Source organism: Neofelis nebulosa, chromosome 3, assembly GCF_028018385.1.
Source record: "Neofelis nebulosa isolate mNeoNeb1 chromosome 3, mNeoNeb1.pri, whole genome shotgun sequence".
Classification (NCBI taxonomy): domain Eukaryota; kingdom Metazoa; phylum Chordata; class Mammalia; order Carnivora; family Felidae; genus Neofelis; species Neofelis nebulosa.
The window spans coordinates 147305267-147326508 of NC_080784.1; the positions used below are offsets into that span (position 1 = coordinate 147305267).

A 21242-nucleotide genomic window follows, 5' to 3' on the forward strand; every position below is an offset into this window, starting at 1 on the left:
TTTGAGGTTTGAAGAAAAAATTCACTTTACCGCCATTTCCCTGCCAGCTTCATTAAATTGTCAATAATTGTTTGAAGACTCGTTTAGCAAAAGCAATTAAATGAGACTCCTTGTTAAGATTGCTCTAAGAATGTAAATGCTTTTGAGGAGAGAAAATTGAGTAGTAGGGTAGAGAGGAGCTCTTTGTAACAAATGGCAATAAATATCAGTGACTCTTACACTGAGGGACAGAGGGAAACCCATACTTGGGAAAAGCATATTCCTGGGTAAATGAAACCCAAGCATATTCCTGGGTAAATGAAATGACAGCTATCATTAGATAAAGTCAAGCATAAATTATAGTTTGACTTATCTGTGTAGCAAATTGAATGCCCAGGAGGAAAAACAATTTTTAAAAAGGCCAAGAAATATTCCTGTAAATCATCAGATGATCCAGTAAAGATAGACTTTTTGCCCCTAAATGAAACAAACATTTTTTTTATTTTGAAATACTTTATTTTCAAGTTCTTTTCAAAAACAGCAATAAATATGTGAGCCTCTCTGTTATAAGACATAGAGAAACACTGCATATTTAACAATAAATAAGGCATTATGCCTTACAGGAAAGACATAAAATGTCCACAGGATATGTAGAACATTGTAGTTCCTAAAGCTTCAACATGAGAAATGTTGACCACATACTGTGACATCATTTCAATAAATAACAGCCATTCTTTTAAACAATTACAAAAATAGTTGTGCACATACATTCCCCCAGCCTGATAACAACCTCACTCTCTACTTGGATGCCCCAGCCACTGTCGCAGTGGCTGGTATGCTGTGGGTTCCTCAGAAGTATTAATTTAATGACTGGGAATATGTGCAAACCTTTACCTTCAAAGTAAATAAAAATCAGGGTTGAACTAAGCTGGGTTTAACATAAAATAAACAATAAAAATAACGGCACAGTGCCGCAAAGAGATTCAATCGCAGCCTATAATTACGTTGCATGTAAAATAGTGGCAGAGAATCTCTGAAAACCAGCCCACCAACAAATAAATAAATAAATAAATTGGAGGCTTCTCCTAAGAGATGCTCAAAACGTATGAGGCCCAATTCTGGTGGCACTGGGCGCTGACGATTCCACTTTTTCCTCTTTGATTCCTGTAAGAGCAAGGCCGGATTCAGGTGCAGCCACCAGTCTGCTTCCGCCTTCCTCTGGTCAGTTGGAGCTGCCAGATAATGAGAAAAATGTCATCCTTAGTACTGCTCAGGAAAGCTGGCTGGCACAGCACCCCTCTCCTGTCCCAACCGTGACGTTCCAGAGTTTTCTGAAGCTAGTTTCCCCAGCCTGGCATCTAAAGGCTACTGCCTACACTGTGTGGCAGAGACCTCTAAACTCTTGGATGCTTTCATTTGGGAATGTAGGTGGAGCCTGTGGTCTCCCTCAATTATTGGCTACAAACAGCCACAACGTGTTTCTCTCTGTCACACTGGGCCTCCCTTCAGCCTCATAGCAACCCCATATGGTAGTTACTACGGTTTACTCTTTTCCTGGGCGTACAGAAGCTTTAGATTCATCATCATCATCGTCATCGTCATCATCCTTGGGTCACATGGCTGATAGGTGAAAGAATCCAGATTTGCTCCTAGTACAGTGTCACTACGAGGTGCCTGCTCTTCACCTCTAAGCTTTAGAGCCTATGTTGCACAACACCAAGGATTTTGCTTTGCAGACGTGAAGCCCAGAAGGAATGGGGGGGGGGGGCATGTCTATGTTTCTTAACAGGTGGAAAGCTTTTTAATGTAACTGACCAACACCAATAACTGTAATAAAAGCAGGTTTACCCACATTCGTTTGAATGGGGAGAAAGGGCACTAGAAATATTCTTCCCGCAACAAAGCGGATGAATAACCTGAACAGCAAATTTAGTGTGAAACAGATTTTTCAGTCCTTCAGCAAAGGACTGATCAAGTTTTCTTGATCAAACTTCCCAGACGCATTTGCCAGGATCCGTGACCAAGGACTCTAGCGGCACTCGTCAACAGAAAGCATAACTCACTTGCTTAGCATCTTTTCGATGATTCTCTTGACCATGGGGGCTTCGGGGTTGAGACAGGCTTCGTGTCCGTTCTTGAGAGTGGCTCTGCGGAGACAAGGCAGAGTCCCCGTTGGCGGGAGGCCGGGCCGCGGGGTGGGGGGCACGGGGGCGGGGGGAACGGCCAGGACGGCGGCAGCGCGGGGCGTCACTTACATGACTTCGGTGTGGGCGCAGTGGGGGCCCGACGGCGTCACCTTGACGCTCTGGATGTTCTTGAGGTGAATGCCCTGCACGGTCTGCAGGCACTGGCAGCGCAGCTCGGTGACGACGGGCGCCCCTGCGGGGAGAGCAGGCCGGGTGAGCGGGCGGCCCCGGGGCGCGCACCCCTCCCCCACCCGCACCCCCGCCCGCACCCCGTCCCCCCGCGGGCTCCGGGCCTCACCTGCGGCGCGCCGGGCGGCGGGGACCAGGAGCAGGAGCAGTAGCGCGGCGCCGAGGAGCCGGGGAGCGCGGGGCGCGGTGCGGGCCATGGGGCTCAGCTCGGGGAGTCGCGGCGGCGGTGGCTGGAGCTGGACGGCTGGCGGGAGGGCTGGCGGAGCGGACTCTGTGGCTCCCCGAGCCGGGAGAACCGCTTTTATCCCCTGTCGACTCGGTGCGGCGCGGCGCAGGGCGCAGTGGGGGGGCAGGGAAATTCCCGGCGCCCCGGGTCATTCCCGGGTGCGGAAGGTTCGGGCGGCCCCGCCCCCGGGATGGAGGGGGACCCGCCCGCGGGTGCCGGCGACTCAGAGACCGTTGTCGGCCCCAATGCGCAAAGGGGGCGTGAGTGGCCGCCCGGCGGCGGCTGCCACCGCGGGGGAGGGTGCGGCGACCGTGGGCGCCCAGGGATCCCCGGGCGCTGGGAGAGGAGCTGGGGGCGGATCTGTGAGCCCCGGACAGGGGTGGCGTGGCAGTTTTGGAGGGAGAGTTCTGCCTCGTTAGTGATCAGATTTGGGGGAATTAAGGATAGCGAGGGGGTAAATTTTGCTTAGCTCTCTACCTTCCATCTCTGTATATTCTGTCTCTGAATTCCGTCTTGCACAGGTCCTACGCCTGAAAGGAATGCTGTCAAAAATACAGCCAGCGTCTCGGATTCCAGAGAAAAATGTTCAAACTGTTTCTCTTGTATATTCTCAAACCACACTTAGATTACCTTGGTTATGTTTTCCATTTGGTGGGAATAAGAATCAGTGTTTAGAGTCGATTCCAGTGTGGATTTCAGTGAAAGGAGAGGGCTGTAACATGACCTTTTTGTTCTTCTTTTGTATACTGCTGAACTTCCTTGTACTCCAAAATGTTGGAATGCCCTAAATCCCGGAAAATCTCTTTTTCCATGCATGAGAGGTTCAAATTTGAGCTATGGAATACGGGACCGGCCATCAGTCTCAAGCTGGAGAGGGGCAAGTTGGCCAGGCTCCCGGAATTCACGAGTTCTGGTCTTTCCGGGAACAAAGCAGCACAAGGTCCCCAGTGAGCGGGTACCTGCTGTGTGGCACCCTCACATGAACCGCCACATCACACTCAAAAATCCGTTACCACACAACCCTCAGGGCTGGTCTCCCTTTCTCTAGCAACAGTGACTTGTCTGTTTTCGTACTAGGAATTTCAGTCTCTGAAGCTGACACCTTTGCTATTTTTTCACCAGAAGTTTTAGAGAAATCTGATGAATTCAATATTAGGTAGAGAGGGTTTAAGTGTAATTCTCCAGGTTGGATTCAGACCTCTTGGACACGTGGAATCCCATGCGGGAAGGGGGGAACAAACAGGAATGACCTCTGGCCCAGAGATGGGTATGTAGGAACAGGGCTCCCAGACTGCCCAGCTTAGTGGGTAAGAGCCTGCTCCCGGCAGCTGGCCACTGAGCCCTTAGCGAAACCACCTATCACCTGCAAGTTGTTAAACATTTCTCTGTCCACACCAAGATAGTTATGAGAAATGAGTCAACATTTGTGAGAGGTGGTGCAGATTAAACACTTTATAAATGTTCATTAAGTGAGTGGAATAACTTTTTCCCAGCATTGCCCAAACAGAAACTCAATCCGTTGTAAATCCTTCCATAAAGAAAAAAAAACAATTGTAATGGAAAGGTTCACTCCCCAATTTTTCTTTTCACATTTAAAATGTTCTGTATTAGTGGGAATGCAAGCTGGTGCAGCCACTCTGGAAAACAGTATGGAGGTTCCTCAAAAAACTAAAAATAGAACTACCCTACAACCCAGCAATTGCACTACGAGGCATTTATCCAAGGGATACAGGTGTGCTGTTTTGAAGAGGCACATGCACCCCCATGTTTATAGCAGCACTATCGACAATAGCCAAAGTATGGAAAGAGCGCAAATGTCCGTTGATGGATGAATGGATAAAGAAGAGGTGCTATATATATATATATATATATACACACACACACAGAAAATGGCATAATGGCATATTACTCGGCAATCAAAAAGAATGAAATCTTGCCATTTGCAACTATATGGGTATTATGCTAAGTGAAATTAGTCAGAGAAAGACAAATATCACATGACTTCACTCATATGAGGACTTTAGGAGACAAAACAGATGAACATAAGGGAAGGGAAACAAAAATAATATAAAAACAGGGAGGGGGGCAAAACAGAAGAGACTCATAAATATGGAGAACAAACTGAGGGTCACTGGAGGGATTGTGGTGGGGGGATGGGCTAAATGGTTGAGGGGCCCTAAGGAATCTACTCCTGAAATCATTGTTGCACTATATGTTAACTAATTTGGATGTAAATTTAAAAAAATTAAAAAATTAAATTAAAAAAATAATAAAATAATAAACAGCAAACACAGGACAAAGACAAAAAAATAAAAGAAGACGAAGTAATTTCAATTCATGTGTAAAAATGAAAATGAGCATATTCACCTTAAAAGACTAAAACAGAGATACCTGGCTACCTCAGTTGGAAAAGTATTGGAGTCTTGATCTCAGAGCCTGAGCTCTAGCCCCAAGTTGAGGGTAGAGTTTGCTTTTAAAAAATAAAAAGGAAAACCAACTACCACAAGAATAGACAAAGACAAGAACAAAAATTTCTTTCTCCCTTTTCTCTTCCTTTTCTTCTTTTCCTTCTCTTCCTTTTCTTCCTCTCCTTTTTCTTCTTTTTAAATACTTACTTGTTGAATCTCTCCCTCTTGGGGAGAAATAGTTACTCTAACATGGCAATGAAAACGAAATCCATCAGATGTTGTAAACCAGTTGTTTCCTACACACTCAAAACTCAAAGCTACATAGTTCTCCAAGTAATTGTGAACATTTTTCCTCATTAATTTTGCTTTAGTTTTTAAACAAAGTCATGAAAGTGTGAAATAGGGACAAAATTCGGGAAAACAGAAGGTGTTGAGTGAATATAGGGTAAAACGAAGTTATATGCAGGGATCCTGTGCTATCATGAGAACTAAGACTTTCAGGAACTTTTGAAGGGGGAGCAATAGCCTATGGATGTTGCTTAGTTAATTACATACTGTATTTCATTTGCTGTGAAGTACTACTAGTGAATGTAAAATTATTTGTACCCTTATAAATGAAAATATCTTGTCTATTGCAGATCAAAATATTTTAGCCCCCCCTCCCCCCCCAAAAAATGTTCTGTCTTAGGCTTCCTGAAAGGAAGGCACAACTGTACTCTACCAGGAGATACACTTACCCGGGAGTTTTCAATTTTCCAATTTTACTGTTGAACTCTACCACTGATTTAGTTTGTGGTCCTAGTTCCAATCACTTCATCTATAAAAGGGAGTTTGACTTAAAGACCCTTCATCGCATTTGTTGGAAAAGATGACTATCTTTAAAGACATTCTAGCCTTTGTCAGTATGTTCCTGACAGGAAAAACTAGGGAAATTGAAAGATCAAAATTTGTGTTAAGCAGTAAGAAGGGAGAACAAAAAATCCTGAAAGTTGTAAATATGAGACTAGCTTATGAGTAATTGAGTCTGTGTGGGTCTCCCCTTGTTACATATACATTGTGCTCTGGGATTTGATGTGAAACTGGCCAGTAATCCAAAAGCATTCTTTAAAACTTGAAAGGTGCATTGCTTTGTTTTCTACTTGTAAATGTAAGACAGCCTCATTTTATGAAGTTTATAAAATCAGAAAGTCATGAAGAGACTATTTTTTCTATAATCTCTTAACTTTTGTTTGTTCTGCAGAATAAACTTTAACAAAGTCGCTAAAAATTTGAGTTTTTATTCAACAAACATAGTAGCTAATGAATAAGAGTCTACAGGATTCTGAGTAAATACGAAACAGACCACTTCCTTTATTTAGTTGCCACATACTATGGGTTAGTTACTAAGCCTCTGCACCTACTCCAAGGTGCAGCACATTTATTTTGTGCTTAATTGCAGGTGTTTTCTAAGGGTTTTTACAAATATTGACTCATTCAATCTTCCAAACAACCCTGTGAAATAGATATTATTATGGGACTTTAAGGTTATGTTTATGGGGCTTTAAGTTTACAAATATAAAAACTAAAGCGAAGAGAGGTTAAGTAACTTTCCCAAAGTCACAGGATATTGAGTCCAGCACTCACACTCAGAGAGAATGGCTTTTAACCATAATGCTATGATAAAGATGCTCTGTGATACACAGTTAAGAATTCCTAGAGAGGAGTGATTTAACAAAATCAAAAACAAAAACAAAAAAAAACACTGTTATCCTCCTAGCCGAGTGGTTCAAATTTAATATTTTAAACTGTGAGCACAGCAAAATGATCATACATCTTGCATGGTTTTGTTTCACTAATAGCATAATTCTCTCCTGTTATAACCTGTTCATATACGTTGTTGCATTTTCTTAAATTGTCCAATTCCGAAAACCAAGTAATTTGAACGTGGGGAAATCTGGTAAACCTCCCCTTAACTAAAGGATAAAGGTTAATGGTGTCACTCGGTATTAAGTGGATATCATGTACCTCCTGATATGATATGATGAAAAGGGCACTTCAGCTCTTTGGTACTTTCCCCCAGAGTTTGTAACTCTATCTAGCCATGAGAAAACATCCTTTAAACCTAAATTGAGGAATATTAAATAGCTGACTAGAACTCTTCAAAAACGTCAAAGTCATGACAAATAAGGAAAGACTCAGAGACTGTCACAGTTCAGAGGGAAGTGGGGGACATAACTCACTGAGGGTGGCATCCTGGGTTGGGTCCTGAAGCAGAAAGTGGACAATAAGTGGAAAATCTGGTGAAGTCCAATCAAGTCTGGAGTTTTCATTAATAGTAGTAATAATGTGCCATGTGGCTCTGTCGGTTAAGTGTCCAACTTCGGCTCAGGTCATGATGTGCAAGTTCGTGGGTTCGAGCCCCTCGAAGGGCTCTGTGCTGACAGCTCAGAGCTGGAGCCTGCTTTGGATTCTATGTCTCCCTCTCTGCCCCTCTCCCACTCACGCTCTGTCTCTCTCTTTCTCTCTCTCTCTCTCTCTCACAAATGAATAAACTTAAAATAATAATAATAATGTGCCAATTTTGGTTTCTTAAGCTTTGGCAAATGTTCCCTGTTAATGTCAAGTGTTTGCAACCCGGGAAACTGAGTGAAGGGTGCACAGAAACTGTACTATTTTTACAAATTTTGTGAACTTAAAATTACTTCAAAATAAAAAGATCATTTTTTTAAAAAGTTTGTTCTCTGTATCAATTTCGAACACCACCAAAATGAAATCAGTGGACATGCATGCTTTACTGGTAGCTTCTTAAAGAAAAGTGAATGTTTGTTGAGTTCGTATTTGCTCAGGTATGAAAATCTGAAATATCTGCTACCCCGGTTTGAACATTTCATCATGTTTTATAGGCTCAAATAGTTGGGCTTCAGCACAAGTCATACTGTACAAATCTCTCAACTTCATGTAAATAAAAAAAAAACAACAACAAAGGGGGTGCCTGGGTGGCTCAGTCAGTTGGGCGTCCGTCCAAATTCAGCTCAGCTCATGATTTCAAGTCTCGTGAGTTCGAGCACGCATTGGGCTCTGTGCTGACAGCTTAGAGCCTGGAGCCTGCTTCAGATTCTGTGTCTTCCTCTTTCTCTGATCCTCACCAGCTCACACTCTGTCTCTGTCTCTCTGTCTCTCTGTCTCTCTCTCTCAAAAATAAACATTTAAAAAAAATTTTTAAAAACAGAAAAAGAAAAACAGAAAGTGTTTTTGCTGTAATGATCTCCAGACTGACCTAAAAGTGACGTAAACGAGGGTGTTCAGGGACATCAGAAACTCCAATTTATCTACAGAAGCTGCCAAAACAAACAAAAAAAAAGTAGAAGTAAATGGAGCATGTCAAGAAGCAGCAAACACTTGTGGCTTGTGCAGAATTAAACTTCCAGGAACGATTTAATGCCGCTTGTTCTTCAAAATGAGGTAAAAAGGAAAAGGTTCCTTTTTGGTTGTTATTTTTTCTGTAATATGCCACTTAAATCCATGAAATCTTTCTCAACCAAAATGCAGAAATATTTATAAGCACAGGACTGCTACGGCCTACTACAACGAACAAATCCATTCTCTTGTTTGACTGTGTGCTTCTCTGAGTCAATTACTTCCGCAAGAGTTAAACATCAAGGTTTTATGCACATTCGTTTTTTTTTAAGTTTATTTTGAGAGAGACAGAGTGAGTGGGGGAGGGGCAGGGAGAGATGGGGAGAGAGAATCTCAAGCAGGCAGGGAGGAGGGGGGGCGGTTGGTGGGTTCTGGAACTCATGAACCTTGAGATGATGACCTGAGCTGAAACCAAGAGCCGGATGCTTAACCAACTGAGCCACTCAGGTGCCCCTTTGTGCACATTGCTTTAAACCAATACAAGCAAGACTCTTAAGAAATGGAAGAGTCTAGGGGCGCCTGGGTGGCGCAGTCGGTTAAGCTTCCGACTTCAGCCAGGTCACGATCTCGCGGTCCGTGAGTTCGAGCCCCGCGTCAGGCTCTGGGCTGATGGCTCGGAGCCTGGAGCCTGTTTCCGATTCTGTGTCTCCCTCTCTCTCTGCCCCTCCCCCGTTCATGCTCTGTCTCTGTCTGTCCCAAAAATAAATAAAAAACGTTGAAAAAAAAATTAAAAAAAAAAAAAAAGAAATGGAAGAGTCTTTTTTCAAAAATGGATGCTTTGGTGGTTAAATTCCATTTGCCCCCAGTACTTCTTACCAATCTTTCGGAATCAACAATTAGTAAAATCTAGGATGTTACATCATCTAGGCCCACTGTTTTACCCTGGTAAACGCACGCAACCAGCTGCGTGCAGGTATACATTTACAAGTCCTCGCCATAGCTGCGCCAGACGCCTTTTTGCCGCAAAGTTTCTCTGTCACTGCTGTGGAAAATCTCTTGCCAATTTGGGACAGGAGGCAACGATAAATATTTCCTCCTCTTTCATGTTTTAGGCAGATACTGTACATGACTTCTCACAAGATCCCCAGGAGGACTGAACCCAGATGCCTACGCTCTGTTTCACTCTTCCCAGTTCTCCCGTCCCAGCCTTGGGAACATTTCCTCGAATAAATCGGCCTGTATGGCGAGCTGATGACTCAGGTTCTGCTTTGGGGGCGGGGGGGGGGGGGGGGGGGGAGGGCAGGTGGGCACCCAGGCTGAGACACTGCTGCCCATGCTGATTGGCAAGCAGGAAAGGGCATAGCTTGCCTAAAATGATCTCTTCTGATGTAATAATTCTGGCTCTGAGGGGAGAAGAGTGACCATGTCTGAACATGGTATTAAATTCCTGGATCCATTCACCGTACAGGCCAAAGGCATTAGTGTGTACCAGGAATCGGGCCAACCTCTCTATTCAGTCTCCTCAGATACGGTGTGTTGGGCTCCTCTTTCTCTTTTCCCTGGTAACACACCCTAGTTTCACCTGCTCTCAATCCATGAAGTTCAGGGGATGACCCATTTCTCAGTTCCTTCCTGTTGGGGCCCACCCTCAAGCCCTGCTGATTGACTCAGAGATGGGCAAGTCACCTAAGCCCTTTCAAATGAGAAGCAATCCTTAGAATTTTTGTTGAAATAATTGAAAAAGAAGTCCTTAATTCTTCCTAGGGCTGCTAAACTGGCAACATGGGACCCAGAGGTGAGCCAGTGCTTGGGGAGAGTCTGTCTGAGAATGAAACTGGCCTGGAAGAAGGCACGTGACATGGGAGAAAATTACAAAGGATGTTGTTTGGGCACCCATGGCCTCTAGGTGGCTCTGATTTATTTGTGGATGCTATCTATGTAAGCCAACATTCCCTTCCTGCCTACCTGATTCCTTCCTTCCTTCCTTCCTTCCTTCCTTCCTTCCTTCCTTCCTTCCTTCCTCTCTCTTTCTCTCTTTCTTTCACACCATTTAAATTAGGTATCTGTCTCTTGCTAGTCTGGCTTAACACCATTCATCTGTCATATTTCTGCTACAGATAACTTGCCAACACAAGTAGTTCTATTTACTCTATTTTTAACCCACTTATCCATTTATTCCTTCAACATTTACCTACCACTTACAAGCTAAGGAATAAATTAGGCTTCATAGAGGGAAAAAGATATTCTCTGTCACTACCAAACTCACAGTCTATAGAAGGAAGACAAAAAGATAAGGAGTTGCCTGGAAGTCCACGATACACGATACACAGAACTTTATAGACACTCAGAGGAGGCGGGGTGCTCTGATTCCCTTTCTTAGAAGGGTGGGAGCTGTCAGAGAAAACATTCTGGAGGAGGGTGCTACCTAAGGTGAGTGGGTAGGGGACCCATTCCAGAAACAGAGGACCAAATAAGCAAAGACATGGAAGCTGGAAGCAGTGTGGTATGACATGACTACAAAAATAAGCAGTTTATTTTTTTAGGTTGGAGTTTAACATTGAAGCAGGAAGTGCAGAGAGAACAGGAATTTAGGCCCGGCCCAGAGGTGTCTGCTTTTCACTCAGGAACCATTTCAAATGTCACTTCCATCAGAAAGTTCATAACGCCGTCCAAGGGATTATCTTGGCCCTTGGATACAGATCATGTTGTTGGGAACCACTGGTTTACCTACTCCTATGTTGGATTATGTATTCTGCAAAGAAGCTATCATATCTCATTTCTCTTTGCATCCCATCTCCAGTATGAGTGTGGTTCATATAAAGTATTTGACTAATGTTTTTGAAACAATGCATGAATAAATGGTTTCAGGCCACTGTTTCATGTAACCAATGTGTCCTGACGTTGGGACATCAGGAAACCATCTTTGAAGGATTGCCAACAGCTTAGATTTCCTTACTTTTGCCTCTTTTGACACTCAGCATCTGAGTAAAACCTTTCTGGGGACATGGGTGAACCCAGATGAGCCAGAATTTAAATTACAGTGTAAGAATTGAAGAGTATCTTATCTGGGGGAGCCAGAGAAATGAGTCTGAACCAAATTGTCTAGAAAATTCTGAGGCCATGGTCTGCCAACATGTCCAAAAAACACAAGTAGGACCTACAAATATATTCAAAGCCAGAGCACCGGAACCATGTCAGGAATTAAGCAAAGGAGGTCCAGGTTGACTGCCACATATGGAGTTGGAATGTGTTTGACCTTTATAGACCATCTGCTTCATGATAGATGGGCAGGTCCATTTAATTAAAGGTACAAGATCTGGGCAGAAAGTGAATGGATAATTGCTATTTACCTCATGTATTTTTTTTTTTTTTTGATCCATCTATGTGTGCTAGGCACAGTGATAGTTATACTAGGAGATATGACATTGGATGAAGTCAGTTTCTAACATAAATTTATTTATCCTGTCTGCTTTCTTCTGCAATGTAAGATCACTCATTTTTCTGTTGCTGACATGATCATCTGATGGTACGATCGGTCTACAAATACTTAAAATCATTCAGTAAACACTGAGAACCATTTGATACATTAGTTTTTGTTAGATTTTTTGAGGTTTATTGGTTCTTAAAATGTTTTTATAAATTGCTTTTTGTCTCCATTTTCTTAAAATTGTTTCCTGAACTTTCCAGAAGCGGTGCTCAGTAAATGAATGACATCATGATCATATAGAGTAACAGGAAGAAATACAGGATTGCCAAAATTGCAAAAGAATAAGGAAGTGAAAAAAGTTTTCTTAGAAATAATCACACAAGGAATTTGTTTGGGAGATGAAAACACCATCATGACATTATGGTATTATGAAAACAAAATTTAGGAAGTCAAAAGATGAATGTATAAAGCATAAAAAACAAAACTGCACGCATGGCATAAAGATACAGATTTCAACTTAGGAAATGTATGAATCATCATAAAAACTAGATATTGAGCACGCTGTCCACAGTATTTTCCAATATTCACTAGCTACAATATTCCAGTATTCATTACCTAACATTTTTTGGCCCGAAATATTTTGTTTTTATCTTTTCCTTCTAGGCTCTGTCCATATACTCGGGTAATCTGGGAGACAGAGGATTCTGAATAATAGTTATTTCAAAGGGGTCGTGCGGCTGATGTGTGACTGGGCTAGTTCATTGACTGATACTCCCGAAGTAGCTGAGGATGTTAAAGAAATATGAGATACAGTTAAATATGGTGGGAATTATGGTAGAAGTGGAGAAAGGATGGCTTGGTTGTGTGTACTTTAATTATGTGTATGTTACACATCGGCTGTGAATATCTGCAGTCAAATCATGTGTAATGAGTACGATTTATAGCATCTCTGTGTGATGGAAGGGTGCGGTTGGACAGATGAAGGGGGCAGATTTCCTGATAGCTATAGATGTGGCTCTAACTAAAAAATCATACCAAGGCGTCTGGGTGGCTCAGTAAGTTAAGCGTCTGACTTTGGCCCAGGTCATGTTGGATGAGCGTGAGTTCGAGCCCCCTGTTGGGCTCTGTGCTGACAACTCAGAGCCTGGAGCCTGCTTCAGATTCTGCGTCTCCCTGTCTCTGCCCCCGCCCTGCTCATGCTCTGTCTCTCTCTATCTCAAAAATAAATAAACATTAAAAATTTTTTAAAAATCATGCAAATCATCAATAGGGTAAATGGCATGAAGGTGTTGTAATGTCTATGAATGACTGGGAGAAATCTCTGAGCCTCACAAAGTCAGGTGTGGGAAAACAGAGTCTTTAATGTTGAACCCACTTTCTCTTGGCAAGATGCCTTATCCAGCACCCCACTGCACCTCTGTGTCTAGCACTAACTGCATTCCTGTTTCCATGTAGTTAATAAATATAAACCAACATTTCTTTAGCATCTACTCTGCTAGACATTTTTCTGGAAGAGAGAATGAAGAGAAGGCAAGATCCTTATTCCCTGATCTAAAAGAAGGAGCAGATAAATAATTGCAATGGAGTCTAATCATTTTTCTATTGGTGAGATGGATAAACTGCTTTATTGCCTTTTTTCCCCACTGATCCCATCTTCATCCTTAGAATTACTGCAACAAGAAAACTGATTCTCCCACACAGCTGATAAGAGCTGATTCCTCCAACTCTGCTTTCAAGTTTTACTATCTCTTATGGCAACACTGGCTAATAAGAGCCTAATGCCCACATGTCTGCTTCAGCAAAGAGATAAACATTTCACAAGGTTACAGCCAAAGTTCCTTTCTTCTCCTTGTTTTCTTTACCGAGTAAACACTTTCGCCAGGCTCCCAATCACCAAATCTCCTGAATGTTTTATAATCTTATACTTTTATAATTTTAGAATCTTATATGCTGGTTGATAAGCATTGTGGTTTTGTTATTTGATTTTCTTTTAGCTGTTACCATGAATGGAAAATACAACTTGTATCTGTCATGTTAAACTTTTTAATTTATTTTTATTTTTTTTAATATTTACTTATTTTTGAGAGACACAAACAGGACACAAGTGGAAGAGGGACAGAGAGAGATGGGGACATAGAATCTGAAGCAGCCTCCAGGCTCTGAGCTGTCAGCACAGAGCCCAACGTGGGGCTCGAACCCATGAGCCGTGAGATCATGACCTGAGCCGAAGTTGGACGCTTAACTGACAGAGCCACCCTGGTACCCCTGTCATGTTAAACTTTTTTCTAATCTACAGTCGACCCCGTTTATCCACAGGGGGTACATTCTAAGCCCCCCAGTGGCTGTCTGAAACCATGGAGGGTACTGAACCCTATATATGCCATTTTCTCCTATACATACATAACTATGATAAAGTTTAACTTACAAATCTGGCACAGTAAGAGATTAACAACAATAATGAAATAGAACAATCACTAACAATATATTGCAAGAAAAGTTATCTGAATGTGGTCTCTCGAAATATTGCATTGTATTCATCCTACTTCTTGTGATGATATGAGATGATAAAATGCCTGCATAATGAGATGAAGTGAGGTGAATGACATAGGCATTGTGATATAGCATTGGGCTACTATTGGCCTTCTGCCCATAAGTCAGGAGAACCATCTGCTTTCACAGTTTTCAGACCACGGGTGACAGTGGGTAATTGAAACCAAGGAACACAAAACCACAGAAAGGGATGACTGCTCTGGTTATCTGCACCCAAACTTTGAGTTGTGGTTCTGTGCAGGGAAAGTTCTGGCTTGTTAGACATGTTCTTAATGGTTCCTTGTACAAGTCAAGGATGTGGCCACTACTGCTTGGAAATGATATGTGCTTTGAAAGCAAAACTCCAAGAAAAAGGGAAGAGTAACTTTTACTCATTAGATCCCAATTCTGAGTCAGACCCCTGATGGCTCCCCCTTGTAAGTGACACTTACCTTTCCCAGTTCCCTGTGAGGTGGAAATTACTGCCTTTGTTTTTCAGACGAGAAAACTGAGAGACCCAGGCCACACAGAGTCAAAACTCTGTAGTCAAGATTGTCTTATACAAAATCCCACTGGGCTAAATAAAGCCAGCGACTTCAAGGATAAGGAAAAGAACTGTAGGCAAAGGAGAAATAGGTATCAAACCACCATTTAAATTTACCAAATGTGTTTACTTTTCCCCAGCCCCCCTAGGAAGTAAGGTATTTTCTGCTCTCAGTTTATTTTACATTAGGAACCAAACCAGGATAGCAAGGCTGACGCTCAATGGGGAGTGAGTATAAGGAAGAGCCCCAAGCTGAAAAAGACAGAAAATCTCAACAATCCAGACAGTTGCCTCTCTGGCCTTACATCTTCCCCTCGAAACTGATCCTCATGGGGTTCCCAGAGACACCAGCCCCAGGTCAGCCCTCGAGAATGAGAGCAAAAGCAGACCACAGGCAAGGAGAGTTAACTATCCAGCTGGCCCTGAGCTTCCCATCCCTCTCCAAGTATCTTGAGAAGCATTAATTAGCGTATGGACTCCAACAGGAAATGGTAAAACTTGAGTCTTTAACCAAAGAACTAGAGCAATATTTTATTCATTCATTCATTCATTCATTCATTCATTTTATAACAATGTTTTAAAACGACAAGTTATGATACATTAATGGGTTGTGAAATACTTCACAAGCTTGTCGCCAAATGTCTCAAAAATGGATAAAGGAGGATAGTATAGAAAACGAAATATCAAACACATTGTACAAAGCAAATGTAAGTATTGTATTGTGAACTTGTGTTAGGGGTATGTGTATGTGTGTAAATACATAAACACACACACAGTGGATACATGCACACACAATATTTATAAATATGTAAGTGAATGCTTAATCTCCTGAGTTTGACACCTTTCTGTGACCAAGGAAAAATTTATTACCCCAGGACTTGGTTTCTTCCATGTAAAATTGAGATAGGAACCCTCCCTAACAATAAAGTAATTCCCATTTCCTTATAATTGTGTGCAGTGAGAATTTATTGAAAATTAGCAGTTCACCTTGCAACCAATATCCAATAACTAATATTTTGGAAAAAAAAAACAGGGTAGTTTTGAGTGCCAAATTACAGTTGTTTAAAAATTTTTCCTTATAGTTTCCACTATGTTTTCTACGTTATCCGTAACGAGCATGTGTTCATTGTTTTTTATAATAAGAAAAAATATGGATGTATCTTTTAAAACAACTAAACCCTCAGTGCTCCATGTACTGAAAAGGAAACTGTGGTGGTTTTTTTTTTTTTTTTTTTTTTTTCTTACCACAAAGGCCTTCAAAGGGAAAAAAAAAAACAATACATTTAAAACTGCAGAGCAACTTTCAAGAGCAAAATATCTTTTGGTGGTTTTGGTTTGGTTTTGTTGATAAGGTCCATGACTGTGCAGTAAGTGTATAGTTTGTATATTTTCTGCAGGAAAAAAAAAAAAAAAGTTTGAGTGCATTGAATCCTTATCACTCCGTAAATATTTCAACAGCGGGAGCTACAGCAAACAAATTGCTGCCTGAATAGGAAAGTTTTTTCCCAACACCATTGCTGATAAAGGCGGCCACTTGAAAGTGTTCTCTGGCAATTTCGAAGGAAGGATTTGCAAGGCCTCTGCATGGGTTGACTTTGCAAAATTTGTTTTAGTCCTTTGAGTCCCACTTAACTGACTCTAACTAAGTATATTGTTGGAGGCAAGCCATAAAAGGAAAAGAAGCAAAAAACAAAACAAAACAAAACAAAACAAAACAGGATCTTACCTCCCATACCTCCCATACTCCATTTACAGTATTTTCTCTCTCAAAGTTCATTTGACTTAAGGAACTTTGATTTATATTGCAACGATATCTTGCTGCTTACCACCAAGAATCAGTCTGTTAAATGCCTCAGTCTACACTCTGGACTGACTAGGGTGGTACACTGAAAGCAATATTCAGAGCAACAATAATCATTATAGTTGCTGATTTTTTTTAATGTTTATTTATTTTTGAGAGAGAGCAAGCGAGTTGGGGAGGGGCAGAGACAGAGGGCGACAGAGGATCCAAAGTGGACTCTGCACGTACAGCAGAGAGCCTGACGATGTGGGGCTTGAACTCACAAACTGCAGATCGTGACCTAAGCAGAAGTCAGACGCTCAACCAACTGAGCCATGCAGGCATCCTGATATAGTTGCTAATTTGTTTTTAAATTTTTTAAAATGTTTATTCATTTTTGAGAGACAGAGAGAGACAGAGCACGAGTGGGGAAGGGGCAGAGAGAGGGAGACACAGAATCTGAAACAGGCTCCGGGCTCTGAGCTGTCAGCACAGAGCCCGTCGCAGGGCTCGAACTCGTCAACTGCGAGATCTGGACCTGAGCCGAAGTCGGACGCTCAACCGACTGAGCCACCCAGGCGCCCCTATAGTTGCTAATTTTTAAGTACAGCCTTAGCAGGAGGAACTGCATTGGGTGTTTTGCCCACATCATCTGTTTGGTCCCCATGGTCATCTATGAAGTAGACACTCATACTATTCTCACTCCACAGATGAGGAAACTCAGGCAAAGCTCTGGCAAAGCATTGGGTGCCAGGCTGAGACTTTACACCTTGAAGGTTATGCAAAAAAGTATCTGTATTTTGGAAAGCTAATCCAGGTGGCTTGAGTGAGTTGGGCTGAAGGTAAAAACACCAGATGGGTGAAAACTAGTTGGAAGACCATCGTTCATTCCCCATAGACACCTCGGCTCTGCAGAATCCTAGACTGCCCTCCGGTCGTGCTGAGGAGTTAATGGTGTTACGTCTTTCTACTTATTTTTCATCTTGTGGCAGTTCCATTCTTCCCTTTGCCTCCAGCAAATTCCTACTCCACCTCCAAGCGCTATGCGTGGACAGTCCCTCCAGAGAGACGTAGTTAAGAGGCCAATGGCCTGTGTGAATGGCAGCGTAGAGGGATTTGGGCGTCAGAAGCATCTGCTCAGCCTCTAACAAGCTGTGGCTTTGGGACATTTCTTACGTTTCCGAGACTTACCTCAATTCTGCAGTGGGAATAATACTACATAACACGAGAAGGGGGTGCGGAAATTTAGATGACACTCTGAAACTTCAAAAGCCTCTATAAATAGAGTTTACTTAAGTAGTTTGTCATCTCAGAGGCCCTCCCCACACCCAAGGAGAATGAATTGTACCAGTCTCCTTTTTCTGTTAGCCGTCCAATCTTACCTCTACATATTGTTGTAGTAGGTTGAAATGACATTAAGTCACAAGCAAGGGTCTGTAGTTTTCTCCTGCTTCCACTAGATTCTACTTCCTTGCCCATGAATGGTTGGCTGAACAGCACTATTCTTTCCCAGAGATTTCCATGCCTTAATCCCTGGAATGTGTGAAAATGTTACCTTATATGGACAAAAAAAAAAGAGTTTGCAGATGTGTTAAGGGTCTTGAGAGGAGATTATCCTGTACTATCCGAATGGGCCCAATGTAATCACAGGTGTTTTGTTTTGTTTTGTTTAGAGAGACAAGCAGGGTATAAGAAGTGTCATAGAGGAAATGTGACAACAGAAACAGAGGTTGGAGGGATGTAGTTTGGAGATGAAGGAAGAGATCATCCAGCACAGCACTACAGGTGGCCTCTAGAAGCTAAGAAAGGCAAGGGAACGGATTATGCCCTAGAGCCTGTAGAAGGAAAGCAGCTCTGAGGACACCCTGAGTTTAGCCTGTGAGCCCCAAATTGGGCTTCTGACTTCCAGGACCGTAAGATAATAAATGTGTATTGTTTAAGCCATTGTGTTCATGGTACTTTGGTACAGAAGCAATAGGTAACTAACACGCCTATCTGGAAGCACCCTCCTTCCTCCCCAAGGTATAGTGGTGTCTTCCCGAAACATGAAACATGTACAATCGTGCACCTCTCTATTTTCCACAGCTGTTTAACCTACATTCATGATTTCTCCAATGTCAAGGGATTCATGGAACAGTGGTAGGCTGCAAAGAAAGGTTTACCGAACGTGAGAATACCAAAGAGAACATCTGTTCAAGACATTTGCAGGCTTACAGGAACATTCACAGCATATTAATGGGGTGTAGCAAAACCCAATTCTGTAGGTTTGACAAATGTGGGATTCACTAAAGGTAGTTATGTGGGTATCAGAACTATTTTTAACATTTCGCCTTGGTGACATGTCCATATTATCAAAGCACCAATAAAGAATGAAATAGTTTAATGTAATTCTCTGGAAAGTATAAATATATTTCCACTAAGTAGTAGAGAATCCTAGTTTCATTTGCATTATTTTTTCTAATACTTAGGTTGAATATAAATCTTAAAAATTTTTTTTTTAGTGTGTATTTATTTCTGAGACAGAGAGAGACAGAGCATGAGAAGGGGAGGGGCAGAGAGAGAGACAGACACAGAATCCAAAACAGGCTCCAGGCTCTGAGCTGTCAGCACAGAGCCTGATGCGGGGCTCAAACTCACAAACCGTTTGATTATGACCTGAGCCGAAGTCGGTCGCTCAACCAACTGAGCCACCCAGGCACCCCGGTTGAGTATAAATCTTAAGGGCATAAAAGAGAGCCTGACTTATTTATTTATTTATTTATTTATTTATTTATTTAAAAAAGCCTGTGACTTTCAGTGTGATTAATATTTACTGGCAAAGCTAATTATAACATTAATATGTAAATAAAGTAATGCAATCACGTAAATATGCAAATATATATCAGTGAACGTGTCACACTAAATGAACCAGTCCTTATTAAACCCAACTTCCCTTCAAATATATTTTTTGCTTAAAATTCTGGAGATTTTCTTTTAAATGAAATTGAGTCACTATTTCTTTGCTCTATTAAGAAATACACGACACGTCGATTTATTTTATTTATTTAGAACTTGGAGGACAATAAAAAAAAAAAAACATCAGGAGATTTTTCCACCATTAGCTTGAAAATGAATAAAACAGAAAACATGCTGCATTGCAACTGTACAGAGTGAGGCAGCTGGTAGCTAGCTCTCCAAAAGCTTCCGCAGTATTTTCTTATACAGGGGGGCGTTCGGGTCCAGGCATATTTTCCTACCATTCTTCAGAGAAGCTCTGCCAGAGAAAAGATTTGAACGTGGGGTTAGACGCGTAGTGAAGCGGGGTGTGGAGGAGCGCAGGCTAAGGCAAAGGAGGCAGAGGGTAGGGCCCCGAAGCCCGTGCAGGGACTCACATCATCTGGGGAACGGGGCAGTGGACTGTCGCACCCATCACCTCCAGGCTGCGGATATACTTGGGACGGACGTCGGAGGTGGTCTTCACGCACACGCAGCGCAGGTGCTCATCTTCTGGGTCCACTGAGGGTTGGGGGGGGCGGGGAGGCGGTGGAGGAGAGAGCGGTGAGTCAGCGAACCTTCGAACTTACCTTAGGGATCTTTTTTCATTGCGTTTGGCTTTCATTTCCTCACCCATAAATCATACCTCCCTCAGAGAGAAGTGTTACTGACAAGATGGTAAAGTGCACCGGGCAGCTCATGGCACAGCGCCCGCACACCTAGGCAGAGCTCAGAAGACTATAAAAATTCCACCCCAGCCCTGGGGGTTCCCCGACTGCCTGTCGTCTGCCCCCGTCCCCTCCATGCCTTACTTTAGCTCTTACCTCTGGGGACGGAGACCACAGCTGGCAAGAGCAGCAGTCCCAGGAGCAGGAGCCCCGAGCTGGGCAGGGGACTGGGGGCGCGGGCACCCACTCGAAGCCTCATGTCCAGCAGGTGCCAGTAGGAGCCGAGAGTGCAAGGGCAGTTGGGGCCGAGGCTTTGCAGGCCAGTGGCTCCCAAGACTCTCCAGGCCGGTTTTATCCCCACTGTCAGTCCTGTCCTGTCCGGAAAACTGGGGCAGATGGTGGGGGAAGTGGAGACACTTCTGGGAAGGGTTAGGCTCTGGCCAGCCAAGATTAGGAGGAAAAAAAAAGAAGAAGAAGAAGAAGACTGGGGTCAGCTGTTTTGGCTGGGAGCTGGGAGCAGGAGCAACACCCTCAATCTAAATTCATGTACGTGCACATGGGTGCAGTTAGAGCCAGTATTTGAACCTGTCTGTTGCCTTTGTTATGTGTTATTGTAGAGTTCTCTGTGATCACTATGTTGCCATTTATACAGGTGGTGCCTTCAGACCCTAGACAGTTTCTGTTTCTTTCCCAACTGGCAACAAACTGCCTTTTCAAGAACTGCTTATTTCTGCCAGCGTGTCCTGATTACCACGGAGTTCAGCTTTGTGGCTGTGTGTGTTAAAGGTGTGTCTTTGTAATTGTTTTCTTGCTCGTAAAAACTTGAATTGGTCTTTGGGATGACTCAGCTCTGAATTTCACCCGAATGTGAAGTTTCCTTGGTCTCTTGAACAGGATCTACCCTGCCCTACCAGGCACCCTCTAGCAAGCAAAGTCTGTTACCCCGGTCTATCCTCTTACCCTGAGAAAAATTATGAAAGTAATATTGGAATGCATT

The 21242-nt window shown here is 42.8% G+C and overlaps 2 protein-coding genes and 1 long non-coding RNA gene across 3 annotated transcripts; 1 reads left to right on the top strand and 2 right to left on the bottom strand.

Moving 5' to 3' along the window:
- Nucleotides 1–961: 961 nt before the first annotated feature.
- LOC131507462 (growth-regulated alpha protein-like) lies at nucleotides 962–2640 on the bottom strand. The gene is made up of 4 exons (XM_058722290.1): nucleotides 2464–2640; nucleotides 2235–2358; nucleotides 2043–2126; nucleotides 962–1211 (listed from the first exon to the last, which is right to left on the bottom strand). Exons 1-4 carry the CDS (start codon nucleotides 2549–2551, stop codon nucleotides 1202–1204), a joined length of 306 nt encoding a protein of 101 aa, XP_058578273.1. The 5' UTR covers nucleotides 2552–2640; the 3' UTR covers nucleotides 962–1201.
- Nucleotides 1489–9576, top strand: LOC131507464 (uncharacterized). The gene is made up of 2 exons (XR_009259503.1): nucleotides 1489–1606; nucleotides 9437–9576. It is a non-coding gene; the product is annotated as an uncharacterized LOC131507464 (long non-coding RNA).
- Nucleotides 9577–19630: 10054 nt separating this feature from the next.
- Nucleotides 19631–20680, bottom strand: LOC131507465 (platelet factor 4-like). Its single transcript, XM_058722291.1, has 3 exons — nucleotides 20402–20680; nucleotides 19976–20099; nucleotides 19631–19857 (listed from the first exon to the last, which is right to left on the bottom strand). Exons 1-3 carry the CDS (start codon nucleotides 20502–20504, stop codon nucleotides 19770–19772), a joined length of 315 nt encoding a protein of 104 aa, XP_058578274.1. The 5' UTR covers nucleotides 20505–20680; the 3' UTR covers nucleotides 19631–19769.
- Nucleotides 20681–21242: the final 562 nt, after the last annotated feature.